The 22,166-nt window shown below is 35.5% G+C and overlaps 1 protein-coding gene across 1 annotated transcript in view; it reads left to right on the top strand.

Annotated features, from left to right (window-relative positions):
- The first annotated feature begins 3,853 nt into the window (after window positions 1-3,853).
- TOR (target of rapamycin) overlaps window positions 3,854-22,166 on the top strand; it is a 67,202-nt gene continuing 48,889 nt past the window's right edge. The window contains exons 1-10 of the mRNA XM_086435290.1: window positions 3,854-4,100; window positions 7,796-8,134; window positions 8,236-8,310; window positions 13,489-13,661; window positions 17,002-17,100; window positions 18,440-18,599; window positions 18,716-18,859; window positions 19,016-19,185; window positions 19,495-19,696; window positions 19,774-19,968. Of these exons, the coding sequence (XP_086291416.1) occupies window positions 3,978-4,100; window positions 7,796-8,134; window positions 8,236-8,310; window positions 13,489-13,661; window positions 17,002-17,100; window positions 18,440-18,599; window positions 18,716-18,859; window positions 19,016-19,185; window positions 19,495-19,696; window positions 19,774-19,968 (1,680 nt within the window). The 5' untranslated portion in view covers window positions 3,854-3,977. The remainder of the gene's footprint in view (window positions 4,101-7,795; window positions 8,135-8,235; window positions 8,311-13,488; window positions 13,662-17,001; window positions 17,101-18,439; window positions 18,600-18,715; window positions 18,860-19,015; window positions 19,186-19,494; window positions 19,697-19,773; window positions 19,969-22,166) is intronic.

Genomic DNA, 22,166 nt, shown 5'->3' with positions numbered 1-22,166 from the left:
ATGTAAAGAAAACAATCTTTTGTTAGGACCTTAGGACCCCAAATGGCTACATGACAGAAAGATGACCCCTCACCATTACAAAGGGAGTGATAGAAAGACTTAACCAAAAACTTCCCATCCTTGTTAACTATCTAGATTCTTTCGTCCTCTCTCCCAAAATCCGAGTAGATAGATAAAGTGTCAGTGATAAACCTCCCCACTTCCCAATCGTTAAAAGCTCTCCGGAATCCAAAGTCCCATGCCCACTCTCCTTTCTCAAACCTTCTAAAGTTGGATACTGGTAAGCCCTTCTTGACCCAACCCAACGTGGGCTTGGGCCGAATTAAAATTACTTTTGGTTAAGATCGTGCTGACAATCAAGGCCCCAGTTTGGTTTGGTTTTGATTTGAGGTTAGATTTGGTTTGACACTAAACTTGAACCAACCGATGATAGGGAGTCAGGGTGGACGATGTTAAACCTTGTTTGACCCAAATTTAATGGACTGAAACATTCTCAACCAGACCTTACCTTCCCAGCCTTAATATCAAGGCCCTAATCCCTGTTTAGCATGGCAATGGGCCCAGTTAACATCCCTAAGTGGGCCAACTACTTATTATTCGTCTTGGATTCCTGGGAACCCCATTCACATTGTTCAACAAGCGGATCAACGGCTTAGCTCGCACTTAAATTAATGACATCAGTTCTCCTTAGATACTTGAAGATGTAGGTATAACATAGTCAAACATAGGTGGAACTGTGGAACAAGGATTTTGAAAATATCAAACGTCAAGCCACTGCCTACGCTCAAGGCACGAATTAATGAGTGTTTTTAGGAGTCTGTTTGTGGAAAACATCCGACAATAAATGACTTTCAAGTTTCAAGGTCATGTGAAAGAACTCTATAAGATAGAAGTGGTCTTCTAGAAGCAAAAAGCTTGAGATATAATAAGACTAATGATAAACGACGTGGTCTGTACGTGGCTGGCATGGCAAGGGCACAAAGCCATCCTGAAGAAAAAGATCTATCATTCTGCTCCCTTGCCACATCAGTCACGTATTGACCGTGTTTGTGTCAGTGGGTACGTTTATCACGACTTGTGTAATAATATAACTTTTCTTCCTATTTCTCATTCTCCTTATTAAAAAAAAAAAAAAAAAAAGGTAAAAAAGCCTAACAAAATTATCAAGTAAGATGATCTTTTGTGTAGACCTCAAACCCAATTACCATTTACATATGTTCCCCTAAATTGATGTTAACTACCTATTAATTAGAGGTCTTTGTATTAAATATTGTCATTATATAACTACGTAAGTGCGGATTATTAAGGACTTTTTTTTTCCCTGAAACATTATTTTCATATTTTTTTGACTTCACATAGAAGATCAACCATAAACTTTCTGATTATGTATTTGAACACCTCTTTCAATTAGAAGATGTAATTGAAAGAGACCTGTGACTTGACCCCACATTGCCATTTGGATCACGAACCCCCAATTAGTTTGAACTCCCAACTCTACCTAAAAGGGATCTCAAGTTATTACAGTTATGTTTCTCCAACTTTACTCAAAGCCACCCAACCGTTGCTTGCTTGCATTGCCTTGACATATCATGCCATTATGTGGCAAATGATGCCATCTGTATGTGTTGGGTACCTACAAGGACTTCAACTCCTATTCATATGCAGGGGGGGATTCACAATAGGGGCACTTGCCCTTAGAATAATTTCAAAGTCTACTAAGAGCTACTCCAATGCATTTGGGTTCGGGCTATAGGCATCCCCTCCCAACCTCTACTTTGCAAAGCCAGAGCGTAAAGACGTGACTCCATCTCTTTTTGTTATAGAAGATGCATTTCGAAATTATTTGGATAAATAGAATGAGGAAGAGGCAAAAGAAGAGTATGAATTCTCTCTCTCTCTCTCTTATTGGCAGTAAAAAACATGGCAGTTGAGAGTGGTTTTACTGCAAATGAATCTGTGGAGCACCATTTTGGAGAGTACAGTTGGAGCACAAACCCTTGAATAGGTAAAATGTCTCTACATAATAAAATTACTACCAGTTATACCTAGCTAGTATGGCTCTTTGCATTGGAGATGCTTTGAGGATATATGAGCTATTGCTCACACAAATTTTTTTCTACTCTTAATTGCCCCCACATGGGTAAAATCCTGGCACCGCCTCTGTTCATATGGACAAATTAGGAGAACTGGAGTAATTTTAGGTTGTGTTATCATTTATTAATACTTCAACCTCAATCCCTACAATTCCATCCTTTGAACTTGTCAACTTTTTTTTTTTTTTGGCGTTTGTTCTTATTTTAATATGGTTATATTTTCAAAATGCATGGATTATTAACAAATGTATAATTTTTTTTCCTTACATTTCCACAAACAAGATTAGAATTTTCTACCCATGGTTTAATAACTTTGCAAGCCACCTACAAACTCGTCAAACTCAACACCCCATGATTTTATTACCACGTTGGTGGCAATTGACGAGTCAGAACACACTCCAATGATAGAGTTAAAATATGTAGATGTCTACAACTTCATTTGATTGCCCTTGTGATGTTGTGATGTAATCATCAAAATAGTTGTCTAAATTTTTTGGGAATATTAGTATTTTAAGTCAAGTGTGTTCATATTAATCAAACATTATTGCGTGGGAAAATATTTTGTCAATATATCAAAATCAATTTCTCAGTCAAGAAAGAAAATTTGACGTCAACTTTAACCTGCCATCCCATTTGGGATGCAACCCCCGCGCCCGACCCACACTTAACAAACACCAACCCATGCCCGAGCCCAAGCCCAATCAAACCTCGGGCATGAAATGATCAATCCATGCCCAACCCAAGTCAGGTTGGCTCGTTCCTCATTCATTATATAATTTAGTAATGATAATAACTTGTATAAAGATAAATGGTATGTGAAAAAAATCTAAATTATCCGGAAAATATATTTCAAAGTTCACACATATGAAATTATAAACAGACATTGATAAAAAGATGATGATTAACTAAAATTTTAAATGTGAATTGTGAATGAAAAATAAATAAAATAATTTTAAAGTATAATCATATTAAGTTTGGATTCGGACAAATTGGGCAATCCGGTATTTATGCCCGAACCCAGGCTGATTTTGTTCAGTCAAAATTTTTTTGCCCAAACCCTACCCCGAACACTAGCTAATTGTGCCCAAACCTGCCTCAAGGTTAGGTTGAACCCATTGTGTTCGGGTATGGCCCATCCAAGTTACAGCTCTACATCCCACACCTCAAAAGCTAGTTGTCTCATTCTTGAGTCAATCCAACGATTTATATAACTCAAAAGTCAAAATTCAAGACCGTAGTCATTCTTACTTCAGATCCTGTGAATCTTCCCAGGTTTTAGAGAATTTCAAGATCCAAGGAAGTTCCAATGAGATTAAACTTGCTTTTCGACTAAGACAACCGTGATTTTATTAAGTTTGAATAAGAAAGTGGGATCTCGAGGAAAAGCATTTATGGTTCGCATATTCTTTCTGTCAGGGTGTGCGATTTGAGGTCCCACCTTGAGGTCACTTCAGCATTATTCTATATTAAATTTGGTGTCGAACTACTTCTACTCCGCTCTCTCATATGTTTGGTTGTAAAACTTACCGAGTCAACTCGAAGCTCGATAGAATTGACTTAAGCTACTCCGCTTTCTCATAAGTTTGCGATTCAACTCAACTCGCTAGATTTGACTCAAGCTAACTCCTACTTCGCTTTCTCATACGTATGGGTGTAAACCTCACCGATTCAACTCGAAACTCACCAGAATTGACTCAAACTATTTGTTTGGTTTGTTTACAAAAGTGGCTCGTTGAGACCCCACGGGAATGAACTAAATTAAGGAGAAAGCGTAAGGGCTAAGGGGAGGCTGTCAGTCATTCACACAAACTCATTACTTGCGTGTGCACCTCTCCTGACCAGAAGGCGTCGATGGCTGCGAGACCAAGTTAGGGTTTCCGAGTCATGGCGATCACAGCTGCATCAATTCGATACAGTGTTCCCTCCTCCTCCTCCTCCAGCGGTGGTGGTAGCGTTGATGCTCTCAGTCGAATTCTTGCAGACCTCTGCATCAGAACCAACCCTAAGGTCATCTTCAATTTCTTTCTTTTTCAATTCGAGTTACTTTTGTTGCTTCGCAGATCTTTCACTGATTATACTTCCAAGTACTAAGTATCCTATCTCTCTCTCTCTTTTTGAAGATTTGTGTTGTTTTGGTGATTTTAGGTCCTTAATTGGTTTTGTTTTGGCAAAGCTATTCTTTTGATTACTTTGAACTTGCATTCGGCTTTGCATCGATCAAAATACATTTTAAAGAAGCACAGTTTTTTCATTTGTTTTTGTTGTGGCTTGATCCCAAGCCACAAACGGAAAATCAGTTATCGAAATTAATCCCTTCTAACAATAAATCAATTAATTCCAACAACCAAACACCCAGAATGTGTAGCAAAGCAAGTGCAAGTAACAATAAAGAAAGTAGAGAAATGAACACAACCACAACGCAAGATATAAGTGGTTCACCCACAATGGGACTACATCAATGGGCAAGTTGACAAGTAGAAATTCACTAATAAAACATGAAATTACAACAATGGAGGTCTATACTTACCTCCAACACTCCGGTGAAACCTATTAAATCTCTACACCCAACTCTAGTAAAAACCCAAAAATGGAGTCCCATCACAAACCCGTAACAAGAAAATACCAAAATACCCCACCAGTGTGTTATCGTTTTAGCATTTATCTTGTCTTTTGAAGTTCTTCAACTTGCAATCAGGTGCTCATTCCCATTGGTGTCGTTATTGGTCTTTCTTATTCATCTCTAAACCATCTCAAACTTCCTTTGTTTTATCTCCTATGGTGTCTTTTTGTGAATTTTTCTTGGAAGGTAATCACGGGTTAAGGAAAATCCCCCACCATAAATATTAAAGAGAAAACGAAAATTACTATCTTACATAGATTTGGTCCCTAGCAATGCTCTCAGAATACAATCTAATTTATTTGGAAAATCATTAGGGAACAACTCAATTTTACTCACGAAAGATAAGAAAGTAGGAAAAAAGCTCGGCCGCTCTAATTGCTTATCTAGATGCAAAGAATTTATCAAATTTTTTTTTTTTTTTTTTCAAATGACACAATAGACTTTGATAGAATTAGCTTGCCTTTTTACCTTAGAAGGAGGAGTGTATCCATTTGCGACTTGGGAGTTTGACACCACCCGTATCCTAGAGTATTTTGACGTAGCGGAAGTGTGTGAATCAATAGATTTAATAAGTTGTGTTCAATGAAACACTCAAAATCAATTTGAATCTATATATTTAATTGATAAACAAGCAATAATTTAAAAGAAAATAAAACATAAAGCTAAAAAGTAATTAAGAGCGAAAATATAATTGAATTGATATGTATTGGTTGATTGTTTTAATTTTCGGATTTGGAGCTCTTTACATAGATAACTCCATCATAACAACTGATAATCCTATTAAAATACTAAAAATTAACTTTCCTAACCTATCTATAATATAATATTAATTTTCTAATCCTATAAGAACTCAAATTGGACACTTTTAATTATAGTCTAAATAATAAAAACAAATTTAAACAAAAATAGAAACTAACAAGGAATAATACTACTAAAGTAACTAAAAAATAGAAATCATAATAGAACTAGAAAATAGAAACAAATTCTAATAGAATTATGAAACTACTTAGAATTGTAGATGTCCTACATCAGGCCCTTTTTCTTTAAAAAAACTCGACCTCGAGTTTTTCTTTAAGGTTTTTTTCCTTGTTTTCCATTCATCTCTCGCTTTAATCCATTTCCAGTGATATCCGTTCTTCAGACTTTGTTTAGAGAATTTAATTGACCATGGCATATTGTTAGCTAAATCTAGCATTATTACTTATCTTCTTCAAGATATGAAGGGGTCCAATTTTCTTCAACTTGGTCTTGTTGTAAGTTCTAGCGAGAAAGTGTTATTTACTAAGATAAACCATGACTAAGTTTCCTTCTTTATAGCTCTTGAATCCTCTATGCTTATCGGCATCTGCTTTATATTTTCCTTTAGAAACTTCAAGGTTCTTCTTCACTTGTTCTTTCAATGTGTCATGCTCTTTCGAACTCATCCCATAATAGTGCAAATTTGGGAGACTTGCATCAGGTACTAAATCGATGTGGTGTTGTATATTCCTCATGGGAGGCAATGAATCCGGCAAATCCAAGGAAGAACACAAGAAATTCTTCAAGGAGGGGTTGCACTTGATGAGAAACTTGAGTAGGAGGGTCTCGGTTGGAAGGTTTTACCATTTGTTTCCTTGAAGTCATCATTGATGTTGGTAGAGACAAAATATGTTCCCATCTCCTTGGTTGATTGGGTAGCCTCGGGCTTTGAATGGGAAGGGTGTAGGATCACTTTGACATCATTATCCATAAAAGAATAGGTGTTGACTTTTCCCCGATATGTGACATTGTTATCATGAAACCAAGGTCTTCCCAAGAGGATGTGTCATGCTCTCATTGAGACAATGTCACTTATAACCTCATCTTTATATTTCCAATACTAAAAAAAATGGAGCATTGGCCTGTCACATTCTTATTGTACTTATCGTCCACCCAACCTATAGAATAAGGTGTAGGGTGTTGCGTAGTGGGTAGCTTCAGTGCATCTACCATTTGGCTTGAAATTATATTTTCTGAACTTCCACTATCTATAATTAATTGGCATAACTTACCTTGCACCTTGTATGTAGTTCGGAAAAGACTATGTTGAGTTGAAGGATAAACATGTTGTACTGGCAATAAGTTGTGGGTAATACAATTGAAATGTTCACCTTCTTCAAACTTCTTGAATTGGGCTTCGAATTCAGTTTTAGTGATGAATTCTTCTTCACTAGTCATGAATGTGGATCATAGCAAAAGCTCTGATACTACTTGATGTAGTGGAAGTGTGTGAATCAATAGATTCGATAAGTTGTGATCAATGGAACACTCAAAATCAATTTGAATCAATAGATTCAATTGATAAACAATCAATATCTTAAAAGAAAATAAAACATAAAGCTAAAAAGTAATTATTATTAAGAGAGAAAAGATAATTAAATTGTTATATATTAATTGATTGTTTTAATTTTCGGATTTGGGGCTCCTTATATAGATAATTCCATCATAACAACTTATAATCCTACTAAAATACTAAAAATTAAGATTTCTAACCTATCTATAAGATAATACTAACTTTATAATCCTATTAAAATTCAAATTGGACACTTCTAATTATACTCTAAATAATAAAAACGAATTTAAACAAAAATAGAAACTAACAAGGAATAATACTACTAAAGTAACTAAAAAATAGAAATGCTAATAGAACTTGAAAATAGAAACAAATTTTAATAGAATTAGGTAACTACTTAGAATTGTAGATGTCCTACATCATATTCAAATTTGATAGCCTTATTCATCCATTTTTAAAGGAACATAAGGAAGATCTCTCAGAGGTAGCACCTACAATTCTTGTCCATGATGTAGCTATATTATCAGTACCTCACATTGACTTTGTTATTTTAGATCAGTGCAATGAAGGCTTTACTAAGGTAAAAGTTTGTGATTTCATTCCTAGTTATGGGTTGGTCATCTTCGTCTCCCTTCTTTTTAACATACTTTTTTTCACCTATTAAAAAACCAATGTTTTCTTTGTACTCATATATTGTTATGCTTTGTATTGTATATTGGTTTGCCTTGTATTGTGAACTGATTGGACTTCTATTAATTGTCTTCGTCATAGGATGGTGCTACTTTAACACTACGAAAACATGTTGAAGAAGCAGCTCGAGATCTTAGTGGGGAAGCTTTTTCCCGTTTCATGGATCAATTGTATGATCGTATCTCTAGCCTTCTAGAAAGTAATGATGTTGCCGAAAATTTGGGAGCTTTAAGAGCTATTGATGACTTGATAGACGTGGCCATTGGGGAGAGTGCCTCCAAGGTTTCAAAGTTCTCTAATTATATGCGTACTGTCTTTGAGGTAAAACGTGATCCTGAAGTCTTAGTCCTTGCCAGTAGGGTGCTTGGTCATCTAGCTAGAGCTGGTGGGGCAATGACTGCAGATGAGGTGGAGCATCAGGTTTGCTGTTTTTATTTTTTATTCTTTATGTTTATTTTAAAGTTATTTTAATGGTATTCGGGTAGTTTTAAGTATTATCTAAAGTTTCAATGTTTCTGTAGGTTAAAAATGCATTAGATTGGCTTCGTGGGGATAGAGTTGAATATCGTCGTTTTGCAGCTGTCTTGATTTTGAAAGTAAGTGCTATATTTATATTCATGACTATAATTTGTTTAAATTAAATGGCATTTTCTCTTATTTCCCATAATATAGATTTCTTGGATGCTTACAGTTCCTCATTGGCTTAATATTCAAAATTGAGATGCATTGGTTTTAGATAATTCAAAACTTCTGAATTTAATGGAAGTCATTGGGTCTGATATATTGGTAACCTTAGGTCATCTTTTATTCATTTAATGAAAGTCATTGGATCTGATATATTGGTAACCTCAGGTCATCTTTTATTCAACTCTTAATTGTTGTAGCTGCTACACACCACTTGATATTCTTGTATTTTACTTTAAACTAAGCACTTTGGGTTTCCTCTTCGTTATGACTTGTTATACTCATGCATTTTTTTCCATTTGGGACCATGCTTATGGGAAACCATGTCACCAGATTTAATGCACTCAATAGGAAACTATTGAATTTTTTTTTCTTGGCTTTGAGATAAAAAAAAAATCATGGAGGAATGTACATAATGTCCTGCTTACTTTGCATAATTCCATTAAGGGCGTTCTAGAGGACAAATTTGTAAAATACCCAAGAGAAATCCTCACCATGAAACAAGGACAAAATATGGAAATGCCCCCTTTAGAACACTGGACCTTCAATTTCTCTTTTATTCCAAATTATCAAATTTCCTCTATTGAGCCAAGCCAAAAGATTTCTAGCAGGCAGAAGATTCTTTGGAAGCTAACTCCTTTTGCTATATCTTGGGGCCTTTGGAAGGAAAGGGGGTGAAAGGCGCAAAGGCCTCCTAGTGCGCAAGGCGAGGTGCACACCTTAGTGAAGTAAGGCACAATAAAATTGAAAAGATCATATAAATAAAAAATTAAATAGTGAAAGTAGGTTAGGCTACTTTATAAAATTTATAAATATTCTACTATTACAACCAATATAAAATTTATATTTATACATAAGTATTTAGTATTTCAATCTTTATAAATAGGTTAGGCTAAACCACAATAAGTGAGTAAAATACTAACAATAAAATCAAGTATGAATAAAATATCATAAAAATAAGTAACTACAAACCATTTAAATTGAAATTTAAAACTTAGAAGCTTAAGACACTATCACAAAATCCCATTTAATATCCTTATACCAAGAGTATGATTAGCAAAAAAAGTTTCAAAATAAAAAAATATCAGCTATGGGCAAGCCTCAAAGCATCACTCATCATTGTCATCGGGTAATACATAACCCTCGTCAATATACAGTAAATTGTAAAATTTGTAAAAAAGAGTAGAAAGGAAATATATGTGTGTATATGGTTCAACATGACCTAACTTAATAGGTTACATCAACCAATTAAAAGAGATTTACAAAACAAATCACATTTTATTTGATTTGTAAGTGGGGCGTATGCCTCATGCGCCTTGCCTTGAAAAACCTACCCTGCTTTACCTATACCAAGGCGTTGCTGTTGTGCCTCGCCTCGCCTTGAGACGCACCTTATGTGCACTGAGGCTCACGCCTTGATATCACTGACGGGCACATGTTTGATGGAAAAGGAAAGTTTCATGGTTTGTTATTTTTTTGGTGCAAGAGGTTTAAGGATTTTAGAGGGTTGTTCTTTGAAGATTTTTTGTTTAGGTGAGAACTTGTTTATAGCAAGATAAATTAGGTCTTATTTCTTTTCTCCTTCGAGGACTTCTTACCCTCTTCTCAATGAAATTTTACTTATAAAAATAAAATAAAACTAAAAATAAAATAATGCCAATTTTGGATTCTCAAATTGATTTCACAATTGCTATCTTATCTTTATTTCCCAGCTCCTAACATTCCATGAAAAAACTCTAATTATCATAAATGACTCTCCACGCCCTTTCTCTTACACTTGCCTATTGCGGTAGGTTTGTACTCCATGTCAAAACCTAGTCTCATCATATCCATTGACAGTTTCAATTAATCCCTTAGAACTCACATTTGAACAACTCATTTCTTGAGGATTTATTGGGGCAAACAATATCCCTTGAGATTCAGCTTGTTAGCAAAAGAATTTTTCATACTCTTACTATTTCCCATCATCACTCTGAAGAGTATTGCTATCTCTCCTCGAATTATGTCATACATTAACCCTAAAAATATATCTTTCTCTACTATGTTGTCTAATAGCCACTCAACTACCATTCTGGGATAGGACTCATTAGAATCTTCTTCCAAGATGCTCTCCTTATCCTCACCAACATCAAAGGACTTTAGCTAAGAGTTCATTGTGGGGACTGAAATTATCCTCAGTACCAGGTCTAGGAAACCCCCACTTCTTGGGAAGAAACCTCGTAACATCTCTAATTCACAATTTTTTTCTTTTTCTGAGTCCCCACATCCATTTTGGGATGAGTGTAGAACTTGCGGTCGCACGCCACAGCCTCATGGAAATTTTCCAAAGTGTATCAGGGTAAGTCAAGTGGCCACCCTATTTATAATACATGACCAGAGGGAGTAAACCCATGTCGCTAGTTTTATCACTGGGCCAACCCCTCGGGGTATCCTTAAATAACAAGATGTATTTTTCATTGCTTTTGATACCTATCAATACTTTGGTTTTCAAGATCGACTCTTTCAACTGCTCAAACATCCTTCCCTTCGCGCTTCGCCCGCCCTATTTGTCTGCACATTGAATTCAAATAAAATCTTAATAAAATTAGTAATTCTATATCCCTGGTGGTGTGAGTATGGCCCCCCACTAATCTGATCTTGGACTTTAGCCCTTTCAAGTAACTATGTGGCTTAGGGTCCACATTGCATTACCCAATCATGTTTGATAAAAAAGTACCCTTTCTACAATACCAATATATTTTCCTCTCTTTAAAATGCTTGTCTCGGTTGCCATACATATTGTAAAAAAAGTCATATGATAATTCTTATGGAATTGGTTATAGGAGCATGTTTGGAAGTTGACATGCAAGTCAAAAAAGCATGGGGGTTTGGGGTTGATAAGGTGTTATTATTGATGAACATAGTGTTGTTTGGAAAATGGTTATGAAAGTTAAGGAAAGCATGTGGTGCTTTATGGAGTTGTAATTTCGGGAGTAAAAATTAGGTTAGAAGACCAGTTTTGGGGTTACTTTAGAAGTCAGGTTTTGTGAGGGGTGGAGGCGTTGAAAAAGGATCATGAATGGTCTCTGGTAGGTACACTATTCAAGGTGGGAAAAGGAATGGTGTGAAGTCGGCATGTTTGTGATATTTATCCTCGATTTGGTTTCCTTTTAGGGATTATTTGTGAATCATTATTTTTTCTTGTAGTAATGGAAGTGTTTTCTGGCAGATTTTCATATCCAGTTTCCAAGAGCCTTTTTTTTTATATATACGGATGCTAGTGTTGGACAAAATTTTGACTGTGGATCATCTTATCTGGCATGATAATTTTGAATTGACATATTATGCACAAATTGGAGGAGGGATTTAAATTTTTTTGGTCCATTGCAAGTTCAGCAGGGAGGGGTGGGCATTTTCCTATCCTTGTTTGGTATCTCATTGTCCTAAGTAGTTATGTAAAAAATATTTATTTTTTACTTCTTTTCGGGTTCATCCTTTTTGACCATCATCATAATCATCATCAAAGCCTTATCCCAAAGATTTGGGGTCGGTAGATTGAGCCTTTTTGGTGGGAATACTACTATGGAAAATTATGCTTTTTTTTTCTTTTCTGTATGCTAGGTGTTCATCTAGCTAACTTCAAATTTTTGGGATAAGGCTTTGATAGTGATGATGATGCTGTATGCTTGGTGCATGGGAAGAAATGAATAGTTGAATGTTTGGCGATTGTGGTAAATTGTTATTGAAGGTGTATTGATGCAGGACGGTGAGGGGAGATAAGAAAATAATGGGGGTTTAGGATTGGGTAAACCCAAAAGGTAAAATGAAAACAATGATTGTAGGTATGACCACAATCCCAATGAAAATGGTTAAATGTTTGTAGGGTAAGGAAAAGATAAAGGCTTAAAGATTTGGAAAAGAGATTAATGAGATCAGGGTTAAAGAAAATAGGGAAAGGATTAAGGTTTAAGCTTTGTGAGTTTCAAGAATTAAGAATCAAGAAAGGGGTTTCAAGAATCAAGAAAATCAATAACAAGAATTAAAAGAAAACAAGAAAAACAAAAGAATAGGAAAGCAAAATAAAGATTAGAAGAAGAAAGAGAAAGGGATAGAAAGATAGAACCTTGGAATCACACTAAGGGTTTTTTGGATTCACACCAAGAATGGTGGAGTACTCACTCCACTCCATGAAAGAAACTCATTCTTTATTCATCAAAATCTTCGTTGTTAATAAAAACAAACCATAATACAATCTATATAAAGAAAATAAATCAAGAGTCCTAATCAAACTAAAACACCAAATAAATAACCCAATTTTCATAATTTTCTCTCTCCTAATTTTTCAACCCTAATAAACTTAAGTAAAGACAAACTAAAATTACTAAACTGCTCCCTAAATATTATATTAAGACCGGGCCAATAAAACATCAAAATAATCCCCAAAAACATAAAATTAAAGTCCTAAAACAGAAATCTAAATAAAATCTAAAATTTACTCTTCAAGATTTAATGTCCCGATAGTGTATAGTGTGATTGGAAGGTTAATAGTTGACTGGGAGTCCTTGATTTTTTAGAAATGTAATGGTTAATTTCGATTGTTTTCTGCTCTACATTTTTTGTTCTGCTTTTCCTTAGCTTGAAATCGTTTCTTGAGTTTGGAAATCATCTTTGTTACAAATCAAAAGGAAGATGGTTATAGCTAAATAGCTAGATCTCACCCCACCTCCAAATAAATACCAACAAATAATTTTTGTTGCATAATTAAAACTTAAAAGTATTTGTTAGTTTTTAAACCACAAAAATATTAATTGCTCAACTGTTCATTTTAATGACATTACTTTTTCGGATGTCTGGATTTATTGCGGCATCGGCTCCCTTTGTTGGAAATGTCAACTTCTTATAACTTAGGAAAGCAATATTTATTTGTTTTGTGATTTTTTTTTCTGTTGGTAGTGACATTTGTTCTAGAGATGAAGGTTATTGTTGTTGAAATAAGAGGATTATTTTATATAGGTATCTTCATAGTACTTCAGTTGGAGTCTGTCATTCAGATTGTGAAGGATACTTTCTATGCATAGCACATGTTTCAACATTTTTTTTTTTCATGTTAGGAAATGGCGGAAAATGCATCAACAGTTTTCAACGTCCATGTATCTGAATTTGTAGAGGCTATCTGGGTTGCACTTCGGGATCCAACATTGGCTGTCCGAGAGCGGGCTGTAGAAGCGTTGCGTGCTTGCCTTCGTGTTATTGAGAAGCGTGAGACACGTTGGCGTGTGCAATGGTGCGTTAGAACCTTCAAATTTGTGAATCAACTAATAGTCATAATTTCTGATTACAATGTACATCTATTTACCTTTTCTCTCGCAAATATTTAATATTTATGGAAATGGAAATATTTCCTAGAATATTTAATTCATTGCGGAAATTAATACAATTTTCATGGAAATGATAGAAATTTTAAAGAAATTATGGAAATATTGATTGAAATTGTAGGATATGATAAAAGAAACATGAATAGATTCTTTAGTCATGAACCTACAATTAACAACCATATGGAGTGTGTTAATGACAATCAATAGCATTTCTCTGCATGCCATACGCATTTGAGAGCTTGACAACCATCAACAACATATCTACATGGAAATGAGAGTAATACTGCCACCTTAATTATAGACCATGTATATATGTAACATCTGCTTAATTGACAAATTGTTAAGTACTATATTCACGCATTATTATATTTTATTTGTTAAATACTACATGAATAAATTACTACTATATCTAACTAATAAGAACATGGGCGATTGTGGTTGTATGCTCATGTTTATGTGAAGGTGCTAACATGCTTACAATGCATAAAAGTAAGATGAAATGAATTGTATATGTATTAATCATAATTCATTTCTAATAATGAATGGATTTGTGTAATGTACAAGTCCTTTAATACAAGCAATTTATTATTTTGTTTTATTACTATTTTAAAATATTTTCACCGAAAACTTATAATTTTTATTAATGAAAATTGATGATTTCGGTTGACATTTATCGTTAGCATTTTTTTTTTTTGGGTCAAATGAATAGTGTTTGCCACTGAAATATATATGAGAAGAAGCCCTTTGTTAAAATTCATTTAGAGTATTATGGAAATGAAAATATTTTGATATGCATTATGCTTTGATGTATGGGGAAATATTTGGTTAGTTATTATGCTCCCTTTTGGAGGCCTTGTATTGGGATTCCTCAACTTCCCTTTCTTTCTTTTAAATAAAATCTTTACTTATCAAAAAAAAAGTATGAAGAAATTTTCAGAAGAAATTTGCAAAATTCTGTAAGTTTGTGGAATTATTGCAAAAGAGGAGAACACATACTAACATTTTCAAGAAATGCTAGAATAAATATGATTACACACTTATGGGTCATAGTGCACAAACCATTTGAATTAACATATGCAAGATGCTTGATTAACTAATACATGATTAATAACATTTGGTATATTCTGCCATAGGTAATTCTAAATCTACTAGCCAAAAAGTACATAGTTAATTACTCAAAAGCAACATCTTTAAAGTACATAAAATCCAAAACCTGATGAGGGAATACCTTTGTCATATCAATTTTAATACCAATCAATTGACGTTTGATTGGTGTACTCTTTTTATTTTTTTATTTTATGACTTCTAGGTTTAAGGTATGGGCAAAGAGGCCAATTGAGTCTCATCTACATTTTGCTCATGTTGGCCTTGTCCTTTTGGATGTTTCGAACGAAGAGTATTTAGAGCTTCTTTAATGATAAGTCCAAGATATGTATTATTGCGAGAAAGGACATACATTGGCCAAATACACATTGTGATGTCTTGGATTATATAAGGACCTGGTTCATTTGCCTACAAGATCAAATAGAGTGGGAAAAACCTATTGGGTGGATTGCTGGAGCCCTTGCCAGTGCTCTAAAGACCTTGGGAAAGCGTCTTTATTGATTATCCTTATTGTGGTAAATTGATTCTTGGTATGTCACATTAATCCCAGCTTTGACGTCTTGCACGACAGATGGGACAACCCATTTGTTTCTCAAACATATTATCAACTATTGGGGTGTGCCTCAAACTATTGTGAGAGACTCAGATCATAGATTCACAAGATGGGTCTGGACCGTACTCTTCAAGCTCCTTGGTTTTCAATTCGATTTCTCAACAAGTAGTCTCCTCCTGGTGGGAGGAGCAAATGCATCATTTCAATGCAATGTTTGAAGAATACCTTCGGTACTTTGTGAGTGCCAACAAACGATCTCCAATGGAGCTTTTTGTTCAACAAGTTCCTTTTTGAACCCATCATTGGCTAACTGCCGCTTATGGTCGTGGCTGGTTATGAAGAGCAGTGTCCAATGGCTTACCAATTTGCAAAAAAATGGCAGGAAAATACTGAAATGGCCCCAGCATATTTTGAGAAAGCATCCAAGCACATGAAGAAATGGGCTAAAGAACGTAAGCCACTCTCTCATTCAAGGTGGGAGATTTAGTGATTATCATGATCGATCAAACTCAACTGGGTAGAGCAGACACAAAGGATTAACACAAGGATGTGATGACCAATGCCTATTATTGCTGAAGTTGTGAAGGTCTCCTGTAAACTTTAGTTGCCGCATAAGCCAATTGTCTCAAACCATACCATGTAGATCAGGAAGACCATCACCTTATACGATAGTCTTGTCAAAGGAGAAGTGCAACAAGTGCTTGAGATCATCAAGTGGCTAATACTGACTATTGAGCAAGAGATCACTGATTGAGTACTTGGTGAACTGGAAGAACTTGCCAGATTCCAAAGCAAGTTTGTAATGAGTAGAGACCTTACTATTATTCATAGAGAAGATCGAAGAGTTTCTGAGCAAGAAGGTGATGAAGACATCTGCTACATAAGGGATGGAGACTGTAAAGGACCTTTAGATAGAGTATTGTACTAGTAGGTTCATGGAATCCATTTGAGCTGACATGTTTGGGGGGGCATTCATGTACTTATATACGTGATTTTTTGTTGGGGTTTGTATCGAGCTTGGCCCATCCGTAGGCTTATTGTTATTGGCTCATCAAATTGTTGTTTCCTTCTGATAAGAGGTGAAAGGATTAACATCCTCTTTAAGGTAATAGGTAAAGTTCAAAGTCGAGCACCAAGTTGTGCCTTGTGAGATCCCAAGTGTGTCTTGCATGATCGACCATTGCCTAGCACACTAGCAATTTGATGCTTTGGATTGCAAGTATGACAATTGTGTTATTAGGTCTATCCAGCTCAGTGATGTGTGCTTCTAGTAAAATTAAGGTTGGAAAATGTCAGATGCTTGTGCATTACCCCTTGATACCCTTTAACTAAATATGCTGTTACAAATTTTGGTTGTGGATGATGTGGTTTCTTCTCTTTTTTAACATTCTTTAATTTTATACACAAGTAAAATACTTTCCATTACGGTTGATAGTTGTTACCTCCAAGGTTGTTCCTTATGTTTATATGTTTCTGCTTGGCTTGTTTGTTTTTTTAATATAATTCAATTTTTTTACTGGTAAAAAAGCTATTGAACAATTAAATGATTTTCTTACTTGTACCAAATTGCCCATTTTCTTGTATTCTGATAGGTATTATCGCATGTTTGAGGCTACACAAGATGGATTGGGGAGAAATGCTCCTGTTCACAGCATTCATGGTTCATTACTTGCAGTCGGGGAGCTTTTGAGGTTGGTGAATGTTCAGATTTTGCTTTTACATGCGTGTTGGCTGCTGTGGCTATTTTGAAAATTTTCTGTCTTAGGTAGGCGGTTCCTTGATCTCATTCTTTTCTATAATTTAAAAAAAGGTTCTGATAGTGTTTTTGGATAAATGTGACCCTTTCAGGTTCTTGTATTATATCACTACAATGTACATGCTTTGGAGTTTTGAATGCTAAGAGTCCTTGCTTTACACTGTTTCTTTATACAAGTCCTTTTTTATATGCTTTGGAGTTTTCAAAATGTGTAGTGACTAGCGAGGGCTTATGTATGCCTTGTATACACAGATACTATTGAGGGTACCATGTATTTTACTTTCAGATAGCTATAGTTTCTGGATCCTTCAAATCCCTTTGGCTGCCCATACAGGGGAGGATTTACAGTGGGGGTTGTGGGGGCACGTTCCCCCACAATAATTTTCTGAGTTGATGGATTAGTGAGCTATTGCGACAGATTTTAGCGACGGATAAAAAAATTTGCCACTATTACCCCCACAATTTTTTTTCCACTTTTAGTTGCCCCACAACTATTTTTTTTCACCCTTAATTGTCCCCACAATTTTTTTTCTACTCTTGGTTGCCCCCACATGGGCAAAATCCTGGATCTGCCCCTCTGCCCATATGTTCACTCTGAGCAACATGGATATGGGATCCATGTTTGATATTGATGCAGGGAGATCCAACCATTCATCCCAAAATCCGCGACAAATGGCAAAGGAGGAATCAATCCCTTTATCCCATAGCCCAGGGTTCTTGTCGATTGAGGCAAGACCCACATCAGTGCGGGGATGCTCCGCAGCTAGGATGCTCCTGGATCATACACCCACACTGGAAGAGTCGTGAACTCAGGACCTCTTGCTCTGATACCATTTGACGAAGGGAGACCCAATCATTTATCGCAAAAGCCGTGACTAATGGGAAAGGCGGAATCAATCCCTTTATCCCATAGCCCAGGGTTCCAGTCAATCGAGGCGGGACCGACATCAATGCAGGGATGCTCCTGCATCAGATATGCTCAGCCTCATCTAAATATTTTACATTAAAAATATTAAAATTTCTAAAAAGAAATATATTGCCTTGTGTTAATTCTACAGTCACAGTTCCTCTACCCAGAGAGTTAGTAGCAGGGCATGTCTTTCATTTGGACCCCTGACCCATATCTTATTGCAGCATGGTAACATAGTCAATGCAATATGCACTTATATCATTAGTGAACAACTTATGGTTTACACAAACTACTCTTTTTCTTATGCTTTTAAATTAAGGATTTTGACTGAGGCGTTTTAGTAAATTGAACCGTAATTTTTCAGAAACACTGGTGAGTTCATGATGTCGAGGTACAGAGAAGTGGCAGAGATTGTTCTCAGATACCTGGAACACAAGGATCGGCTTGTTCGTCTCAGCATAACATCATTGCTACCTCGTATTGCTCACTTCCTGCGTGACCGTTTTGTAACGAACTACTTGAAGGTTCATATGTCATTTTCCCCTGAGATGATAACAATATTGTTACCCATATAATGAAAGATAGTATTGCCATTGTATTGTGTGCTTACAATTGCAATTATTGCAATCGTCTTGTACAGATTTGCATGGATCATATTCTCGCAGTTCTGCGAATACCAGCTGAACGTGCCAGCGGTTTTATTGCTCTTGGAGAGATGGCTGGCGCTTTGGACGGGGAACTTGTCCACTATTTGCCGACTATTACAAATCACTTGCGTGAAGCAGTATGCTATCTAGGATGTTATCTATTTTTGGTCTTCTCATATAATTGTAGTTTTTTCTGGTTCAATTGCTCTACTTTAATTATATTTTATTTATTTATCTTTTTCCACTTAATAATTAACTAGTCCGAGTCTTTGAAATATTACATTATTTGGCAGATTGCTCCTCGTAGAGGTAGACCCTCGCTTGAGGCTTTGGCTTGTGTTGGAAGCTTCGCAAAAGCCATGGGGCCGGCTATGGAACTTCATGTTCGTGGTCTTTTGGATGCTATGTTTTCTGCTGGTCTTTCTCCTACTCTTGTGGAAGCTCTTGAGCAAATAACTGTCAGGTACATAACATCGTCATATTCTTAAACATTTCTGCTATCAAAGTAGATCTCCGATTATTATTATTTTTAAGTAAAGAAACTTTATTGAAGGAGGACGAGATGACCTCAAAAAGGAACATCAAAACAAGTGACACTTAACTCCTTTTCTTACAAATTAAATTCCATCTGAAAATAAAGTCCTCAAAGAAAAGCCCTTTGAACTCCACAAACTGCTTGTACCACAAAAAAGAAAGCCTAGAATACAAATAATTACATCCTGGCACACATTTATATAATTTAATTATTTATGTATTGTCTTCGAAATTTCAGTATCCCACCTTTGTTGCGTACCATTCAAGAGCGCTTGCTTGAATGCATTTCAGCAGCTCTTTCGAAATCTCTCCCTCATTCGAGACCAGGTGTTGCAGTTATTCGAGGAAATACAATGAACAACCTTCCACAAGGATCAGAGCTTAGTGGTTCTACCCTTGTGCAACTTGCTTTGCAAACTCTTGCTCGTTTCAATTTCAAGGTTGGTCTATATTATTTGTCTATTGATGCTACACAGTTTTGGTTGTCATTTCACAATGGAACTAGTTTGTGGTGTAGGGCCATGAACTTCTTGAGTTTGCAAGAGAATCTGTTGTTGTATATTTGGAAGATGAGGATGGCGATACAAGAAGGGATGCCGCCCTTTGTTGTTGCAGATTAGTTGCAAATTCCTTTTCTGGAGTAGCATCTGCACAATTTAGTTCAACTAGGCCCAATCGAACTGGAGGAAGGAGACGACGACTGGTGGAGGAGGTATGTTTAGATTTTTATATTGTAGAAGGTCTAAAATATCATTCTAGCAGTGTGTACAGTAAACTGAATTTATGATATATATGACAATGTGTTATTATGTTAACCAAAACCGTGTTTGATGTATAAATTGCTTAAATATTATGATGTTTGTAGCAATAAAACCCTCACAACCACCATCATCATTGCATTGTCACCTTAACCAAGCACAGTCACCAAGTTTGGGGTATGGGAATGAGTCGGCAAGGGGAAATTTCGGCATTGAGAAAAAATTAAACACAGATCCACAACACCTCCATGGTTTATATCATTCAAAATATAAAAGCAAATTCCAATCATGAACCCATGTTAGGATTATTCAACCGATATAAAATCATTATGTTCAATGTCATCCTCATTCTCTAATGCTTCATTGGTGAAATGTACAGTATGACAATGAGTTAATACACCTCCCCGTGCCATTGGGATGTCTAGTAGCACAAGAACAAGTGCTTTTACGTTGAGCTATAGGTAATTGATTTGGAAGTGGAGCTGGAAAAGGAACTGGATCTGAAGATGAAGAAGATATTGAGATTGTTGGTGTTGTAGTGGTTCTCTTGCAGTACACTTTAAGAAGTGGAGCAATAGGAATAGAAATGAGAATAGGCAACGTAACAAGAGTAATGCTAATGTCATTAGAAGACGTGTCAGTAAAATGTTGGGACAGACTCAAAGAATGTAACATCCGCCCATATAAAATGTTTATGCAAAGTAGGACTATAACATTTATGACCCTTCTGTGTACGAGAATAGCCAAGGAATGCACATTTTAAACGTTTTGGATCTAATTTATCTAGACCAAGTCCTACAAAATGAGCAAAACAAAGACACCCAAAGACACGTGGAGTAAGATGAAAGGACGGACTATCAAGAAATAATACCATGTGTGGAGATTTACCCTTGAGAATAGGAGTAGACACCCTGTTGATAAGATAGTGATGAAAACAACTTCATTCCAATGAGTTTTAGGAATTTTCATCTGGAACATTAAAGCACATACAACTTCTAATAGATGTTGATTCTTGAGTTCAACAATCCCATTTTATTGAGGGGTATGCATACTAGAAGATTGATGAATAATTCCATGGGAATGAATATATGTAACATAATGACCAAGAAAATGCTCATAGCATTAGTAGAATGCAAAATGCACATAGGCATACCAAACTGATTTTTTATTTTAATATGAAATTGTTTAAAGATTGTAAACAATTTTGAACGATCTTTTGTTAAAAACAACCAGGTCATTCTTGAGAAATCATCTACAAAAGTAACAAAATACTTAAAACTAAGATACGACGAAACTTATTCTGCCTCCCCACATCAGAATGAACTAAATGGAGTGAAAAAATATGATGATGTTTAATTAATTGGCATACTGCTCAATCATATAAAGACCCATGATTCAAAGTAGGAATTAAACTATGTAGAATCCAAGAAAATGGGTTACCGTACCTGTAGTGCTAGTGAAAAGAGCTTGAAGATGAATGAAGTGCTGTACTAGTAGGAACATGATTGATGCAGGACTATGAAACTAACTAAAATGATGGTTTTGAGATTACAATTTATTTTATTTTATTATCAAGGACAATGAATATTATAAGCTACTGGATTCTTCCACAAAGAAATAAGAAAAGTCTAGTAAATAACTAGCAAATAATTCTAGATAATGTTTTAAGTTTTGTCGGTCTGAATCTAAAATATTAAATTGAGGGATCTTATGGAAGGTAGAACTTCCAACTAGCCTAGGGTATTAGTTTAACAATGTCTAAGATCTATAAAATTAAGGTTCCTAAGGTCAGATTTAGGTTTGAAATAAGGTTAGATTGATAAAAATAAGGATTTTAGGATGGTCTAAGCTTGCTGTAAATTATTGGACAGCAAATAGGGATGATTTTGTGCTTGATTTAGGTCACCTAGACAAGGGTTGTTTGGATTGGTTTGGGTTGGGCGGCAACATGGTAGTTTTGGTATGTGTAGGATCTCTAAAAAGACGTTGGTAAGGGCTCACCTGGGGTTTAGTATGAAAATAAGATGAAAAGAAGAAGAAAATTAGACTATAACTACAAACCAAAAAGAAAATAGAAGAGACATATGATTCTTTCTCACCAAGATTAATGCCCCAACATTCACGATAGGAAAACCAGAAATTCTATAAATTG

This window comes from Akebia trifoliata, chromosome 3 (assembly GCF_017979445.1).
Source record: "Akebia trifoliata isolate Shusen 1 chromosome 3, ASM1797944v1, whole genome shotgun sequence".
Taxonomy (NCBI): domain Eukaryota; kingdom Viridiplantae; phylum Streptophyta; class Magnoliopsida; order Ranunculales; family Lardizabalaceae; genus Akebia; species Akebia trifoliata.
The sequence above is the reverse complement of the archived record's forward strand: the minus strand, read 5'-3'. Positions and strand labels throughout refer to the sequence as shown.